The sequence below is a fragment of the Miscanthus floridulus genome, chromosome 2 (genome assembly GCF_019320115.1).
Source record: "Miscanthus floridulus cultivar M001 chromosome 2, ASM1932011v1, whole genome shotgun sequence".
NCBI classification, from domain to species: domain Eukaryota; kingdom Viridiplantae; phylum Streptophyta; class Magnoliopsida; order Poales; family Poaceae; genus Miscanthus; species Miscanthus floridulus.
The window spans coordinates 63,181,535-63,188,816 of NC_089581.1; the positions used below are offsets into that span (position 1 = coordinate 63,181,535).

At 50.2% G+C, this 7,282-nt stretch overlaps 1 protein-coding gene across 1 annotated transcript; it reads right to left on the reverse strand.

Moving 5' to 3' along the window:
* Positions 1-2,899: 2,899 nt before the first annotated feature.
* Positions 2,900-3,706, reverse strand: LOC136536633 (uncharacterized). Its single transcript, XM_066528859.1, has one exon. It carries the CDS (start codon positions 3,704-3,706, stop codon positions 2,900-2,902), a length of 807 nt encoding a protein of 268 aa, XP_066384956.1.
* Between the last annotated feature and the right edge of the window lie 3,576 nt (positions 3,707-7,282).

A 7,282-nucleotide genomic window follows, 5' to 3' on the forward strand; every position in this document is an offset into this window, starting at 1 on the left:
CGGTTTTTATAGTTGTTACAACCAAATATCTTACAATTTTCATAGCACAAGCCGCTTTTCCACATCTCACGGTTAGCTGGAAATCAACAAAGTAAAGTGAAGCCATCCATTCCAACAGTTAGCTGACCAAAGCAATTGTCCTTGTGCATAGCTAATTACACAGGAAAAGTAATTTCTTTATACAATAACTGGATGAACCAGCTAGATAGGTAATCACCAGAAATTAACACTGGACCCAAATCTCTCAGTGAGGAAGCACTAAGGGCCCATTCGGTTACAGCAAAACCAGTCCAGGAATTATTCCAACGGATGAAACTTATACAAATTTAGCTAGTATTCCCGCCAGGAATTTTTCCACGTGAGCATTCCAGATGAAACGAACGAGCCCTAAGGCACACTATACACAGAAGAAGGAGAATCCTGATCCTAGACTCCTAGCTAGAGTCTTAGCTACGCACAACGGCACAAGCCGTGGCCACCGGGCCGTCGTCGAAGTTCTGGGAGTAGCTATGCAGGTCATACCCGAACCTGACCGCGCTTCGCCTCGGCCGCGCCGCGCGTCTCCTCCAAGAGCACCTCAACCTCGACAGCAGCTGCTTCACCGCCGCAGCTGACCGGCCGCCGCCTCTCCTTGCATGGACGACCCTCCCGCACCGGCCGCTGCCGCCGGTGTACAGGCCGGGCAGAGACGGCATCCTTTCTCGGCCGCTCACACACCAGTTGTCACAAGTCACAAGGCGCTAGTCTCGTCGCAACTCGCAACCGCTGTACTAGCTGCCCTGTTTGCTCCGAGCTATCTCTGTGCTGCATCTGTAGCTTCTGAAGATCTTGTGCAAAACAAAACCTCCCATGGTGGGCTGCTTTATAAGCTCGGATGGTGGGAGATGTCGACGTCGCCGGTCAGATGGACCCACCAGCGCGCACTGACGTACATGATGACGAGGCATCCACTAGGAAGATCATCAAAATGGTCCAAGCAAAATCCAACTTCAGCCATCCTTTTTCAGATCGAGCCGCGGGTGCATTTCATGTGCACAAGGGCAGAAAAGCATGTGCATTTGCTTTAGTGGCCGAGCTAGGTAGGTAGGATGCGAGGGTTGGCCATGGCAATTCTCGACACGTCGCCTCGACTGAGCTGTCGCTGGTAAATCGAAGGTGCGCGATAAGGTCGGCGGCCTCCTATCCATCCTGCGGCCGGATCTCGTGCAGCGGTCCGAGTGAGTGGTCATGTGTTGGTTGCTGCTGTGATGGCGATCGATCGGCAGTTAGGCGCGATGTCCAGTTCCAATGTTCCATGCACGTACGCATGTGCAGAGGGAGCTGCAGATGACGGCCATGGCCCATGCACGTGTTGCACCCACGCACGGGCACGTACTCACGTACGTGCACAATGCGTCTCCGCTGCCTCCACGGCTTGGCGCCGAATCGACATGCGGGCGTACGTGTTGGGCAAGATGTGAGTGGTGCGGAACTTGGCATGTCACCACACTGCACAGACCAGGCTGCGATGCCACTACTTGGAAGATCGATTCTGGTTGCAGTGAGGCGATGGAGTATGGACACACACACACGTACGCGCGCGAGAGCACTCCAAGCCACTCATCATGGATAACTGGTTATTAATCCTTTTTGGATGATCTTATCCTTGTACTGAAGATGACAGGGTTAACTAAATCCAAAAGCATATATCTCCACAACACGAGCTAAAGCTTTGAAGTTTGAACATGGTCCATTCTTTTTTACAGCTAGCTGGAGCATGGTTCCCTTCTTTTTTACAGGTGGAGCAAGGATCATGGTCTTTTGGTATCTTCAAGAAGAAAAAGGGGTGCATGCAAAAGAAAAAGGATACCATCGAGCTGAGTCAGACATGCGCAGGATCGGATCAACATGGCGTCGAGCGGATTAGAAAGTGTAATCTACTATCTACAGCGAATTGATCAACATCCTAATAAAAGAAAGAGCAAAAGGGAAAGCACTAGTGTGAAAAGCAAAAAAAAAAAAAAAAACTCTAGATGACAGGAAGCTGCTACTTACATGGGATGGGTCTAGTCCTCAGCCCGATCGGATGATCGGCAGATCACAACTACAAAGGGCCGGCAGTCGTTGTTTTTATTTTGTTTTGTTTTTTTTTTTTTTGTGTGTGTGTCTATATATATATATATATATATATATATATATATATATATATATATATATATATATATATATATAAGAACTAGGTAGCGTCCGCTACGGGATAACTAACAATTTATACTAAAAACACACGAATCGCACGATAAGATAACAATACTGTAAAAATTAAATACCAACGTTAAAGTGACATTTAATCCAAAAAGTAAAGTTTATGAATTTAACATAGTCACGGAGTGCGCGGCGTCGCAAGCTCACAAGCTCAACTTTATAGATATTTCCGTGATGCGGCTAAGATAATGTTTTATATTGGCAGGAAGAAATCTCCGATATCCATGTCTTTCATTGTAATTCATTTATCTGGACAATGTTTGAGGTGAGGGCACGGTTACAGTTTTTAGTAGTTTTCCGATATTGTCCGAAGCTATGAGATGATTGATGTCTTGCAATGATCCTTCTAGAGATTGGGTCGAATCCAACCTAGAGCCTCGGAACCCTGCATCTTTTTCTGGATGGGCTTCACTTCGGATGCGCCGGTAGCAATATCAACGATCTCCAATCGATGGACCAAGTCGTATGGATCCCCATACAATGGCTTAGACATGTAGATTTTGTTCTCCTTGTACTTGGATACACTTGTTCCACTGAAGCTTTCATTGAAATATTTAGACACGAACAGTGTCTAATCACAGATGTCCCTCACCCTAGACCACTCCGGCGTACGGTCGTGGAGGTTGCACTTGTAGATCGCGCTGCTGTAGGTGAAGCTCTATGTCTCGTGGAATGTGCTCACCATGGCACACACAATGTGTAGCTCACCGTTTGATTCCAGGTAGCTACGGTGGCAGAGCCCCACAGGTGGCGACAGCGATGGCAGCAGCGTCGCGGTTGGAGTAGCGCCGGCGGCGTTGCTGCTGCAAACGGAGATTTCTCCAGTGCAGTCGATCGCCAAAAACTTGTCTTGGCAGTGGACGATGGACCCCACGGAGAACTCCAGTTTAGTGTCGAGTAGCGTCCATGCGCTGTCGAGTCCAACCCGGTAGAACGTGACCTCCGTGGAGCACCCAAGCATGGCCATGGCCACGCACTCGCGACCGGCGACGTCAGGCGGCGCCGAGAGCACGATCTCACGGAAGAACATGTCTCTCATGTCTTCAAGCTTGATGGCTCTACCTGCGGCATCCGCGTCCCCATAGCCATTGGTGGGATGGAGGACCCACTGGCCGTGGACCCTAGACACGCGTTCTGATGAGGACGCCGTCGCAACGTGTTCGCCTGCTAGCGGAAGCTCAATGTGGGGGGGGGGGGCACGGACACCGGCGAATGGATTCAGCAGCGTCACGGACGCCGCCTCATCCATGAGCGCCAGCCACCCACACGAGGAGCCGCACGCCACCTTGTTGCGCGCATCGGGCAGCGTCTCTGACAAGACCTTCTTCAGGACACGGTAGAAGCCGACGCGGTCCAAGTCGGGGTCGAACGGGGGCAGCAGGAGCGGCACGAAGGTCGCGAATGGGACGGCAGCGCGCCATGGGGAGCAAGCGGATCGAAAGGACGCCGCGTCGTGGCCTGACATGAGACGCTGCCCGATGGACTCGAGGAGATCCTCTGGCAGGCCGGATCTCCAGTCAAGGAGAGGTAAGGACCTTCTCTTGGGATTGGGAGGCTAAGCCATAGAAGACAGATGACATCAACTATGGTTCACGCAAGAAATGGTGTCTGGTGTCTACTGTCGCGATGGACCATGGATTGAGGAATAAGAATATGGGAAAAGGATTCAAAATGAACAGACCCAAGGGCAATTTCAGCAAGAAACAGTAAGCGAGGGCGATGGAACACGTGAGCGTGAAACCAAATGAAAGGAGGAAAAAGTTGTCCCTTTTGCAAATGCAAAGAGGGGAAGTAATTAAATGTAGGCAGATTTGGCAAGGTTCTCAGAAATGCAAAGATATTCCTTTTGTCTTAATTCTTTTTCCTTCTGTGTTAATTCTCTTTCCTTTTGCTCGTTATCATATATGCTGGTGCATGCAAACATGCAATGTGTATATGGATAGCACAATAATTTTCTACTTCCTATTTTGTTGTGATTCCTCTATCACATGGCAGGCAATATTCAATCAAGCAGCATGCGGAAGATGTCATGGGATCGCAGACGTGGGCAGACGGACGAACCAAAACAAATATCGTACCAAAAAATATCCACACTTTGTTCTTTTTAGTTGTAGAAGATAGGGCAATACAAATCATCCGAGTCGTCATGGTCCAAGGATTGTATTCCCTGGCCGGACGTTAGTTTTCCTTTCCTTTGCCTTGAGATCAGTAACTCTATTTGGCTGGCAAGATTGGCTTTTTGAGATTTGATGGTGTGCTACCGCCTGCTGGCGGTCGATCAAATAGTCCGGGCTAATTACACGGATTTCTTATGTTATATAGAATTGTGTGAGATTACATTCCAACAAGAAACTGATGTTCTGGAGAGGTATCTTAAAAATTAGGCACAGGGGATTTGAATTGATCTGATGGAGCAGCTCTATGTCCAGTATTACTATTTGTTAGGATTAGGATAGCATATTGTTATAGTTACTCTAACCCCATCTCAAAACACTTATCTATCCTCTCCATCACCACCTCTCACCACCGTGCCAGCGTCCCAAGCATCTAGGGCACCATCTCAGTTCTGATGCAGTCAACAATCAATAGCACTCCTCCACTTATCTTTTCCCCCCATTGAAACCGCAAGATCACTGTTCGAGTGGCCCTCTCCCTGCATCAAACTAAAATGAAAAAAAAAAGATCATTTTTGGGTTAACGCTTCACTTCAGTAGCAATAATTAGCAATCAAACATAGCCATTGTTGTTGACCCGATTGGATCTCAGATTTAGATCTGAAACTATCAAAGCACAGCTTGGCCCTTAGCCGCTTGGATTGAATGGAAATGGAAATGTAATTGCTTGTTTCTATAATGACACTCCCTTGCTCTTTATAGGCAAAGGAGACTCCTACTTGCTACAGCATATTCGAATCACTAAAGTGGATGTTGAGTATATTCCTAACACTAGGCTTGAAAGCCAAGGAAAGTAAAAGTGCAGAAAAAGTAAGATACAAGTGCTTTAGTACTAGGCTTATCTATCAATCTCCCCCTAAGCCTTGTGTCAAGCACTGGAGGTGATTTGCTGTAACCCAATCATCTCCCTCATCTCCTGAAACTTGGACTTCCCCAGCGACTTGGTGAGAATGTCAGCCAGCTGATCAATAGTGGCAATGTGGCTGGCCTTGATGCTTCCATCCTCTAAGCAATGTCTGATGAAGTGGTACTTGATGCAGATGTGCTTGCTTCTTTCATGAAAGATAGGGTTCTTTGCCAGAGCTAGAGCAGACTTGTTGTCCACCTTCAGCTCAACCACATCCACCTTCTTGCCAAGGAGCTCTGCCAGCATCCTTGACAGCCACAGTGCCTGTGTTGCGGCAATGGTGGTGGCGATGTACTCCGCTTCACAGCTTAAGAGGGCCACCACCTTCTACTTGAGGGACTGCCAACTGACCAAGCAATCACCGAGGAAGAACATTGTCGTGGTTGTGCTCTTGCTGGTATCCACATCGCCGGCGAGGTTGCTGTCGCAGTAGCCGACGAACCACGCCTTGTCGGGGGCCCTTCCGTGGTGAAGATCATAGTTGAGGGTGCCCACCACATAGCGTAGGATTCGCTTGACGGCCTATAGATGCTCCATTATCGGCCGCTCCATGAATAGGCTCATGTACCCGACGATGAACGCGATGTCCGGCCGAGTATGGACCTAGTAGCGCAAGCGACCGATCAACCACTAGTAATGAGTTGGATTGACCTCCTCCACCGTGCTCTCCCGACTCAGCTTGAGCTTCTCCTCCATTGCGGTGTGGGCCAGATTGCAGCCTGTCATGCCGCCGAGCTCGAGGATGCGCTTGGCTTAGTGGGTTTGGCAGAGGGCGATCCCGGTGGCATCTTGGCACACTTCGACGCCGAGGTAGAAATAGAGGAGGTCGAGGTCGCTCATGTCGAACGCCTTCTTCATCTACGCCTTGAACACCTCCACCTTCTGCTCTTTAGTGCCAATGATGATGAGTTCGTCAACGTAGACGCCGGCTAGTAGAACGTTGCGTCCGCTGCCCTGTCCGTACACCGCCGCCTCATGTGTGCTCTGCTTGAAGCCCATCTTCTTAAGTGTGGCGTCGAGCTTCGCGTTCTAGGCACGCGATGCCTTGCACAGGCCATAGAGTGCCTTGCACAGGTGGTACACCTTCCCCTCTTCTCCGACGACAACATAGCCAGGTGGCTGGCACACGTAGACCTCCTTCTTGAGGTCACCGTTGAGGAAGGTGGACTTCACGTCCATGTGGTGGACTTGATACCCCTCTTGAGCTGCTAGCACGAGGAGGACACGAACTGACTCCATGCATGCCACGGGGGTGAAGGCGTCATCAAAGTCGATCCCCACCTGCTGGATGAAGCCGCGTGCTACCAGCCACGCCTTGTGTTTGATCACTGCGTCCAGCTCATCCTTCTTAAGCTTGAACACCCACTTCAGGGTGATAGGGCGGTGACCGTCAGGCAGTGGCACCAGCTCTTAGGTGCGGTTCTACTTGACGGACTTGAGCTTCTGCTCCATCGCCGTCCGCCATGTGGGATCACCCTATGCCTCAACATAAGTGGCTGGCTCATCGGCGTGCGTCAGATGAAGCTGGACGAAGAGCCTCTTAGGCTGGTCTGGTGAAGACTAGTCGTCGAGGATACTTGCCACCATGCGGTATCATAGAGGCTCGTCATCGTAATAGGCGTCCAGGCGGTCTTCATCATCCTCTAGTGGCATGGCATACTCAACCTCTGGCTGCCCTGCGTGCGTTAGTGTCGCAGTGGGCGAGGTAGAAGACGCCAAGGAGGTCGGCTGGTACACTGGAGAGATTGGTTGCGATGATGTAGAGGTCGGAGTGGTTGGCTGCGGTGCTGGAGAGGTCGGAGCTGCTACCGATGGACTGCCGACCACCGCCGAAGGGTTGTCGAGCACCGCCAATGGGCTACTGAGCTCCCCTGGATTTGGTGATGGCGAACGAGGTAGAGTTGGTGAAGAGGTCGGAGCTGGTGATGAAGATGGACCTTGTGCTTCCTCACTAGCTCCA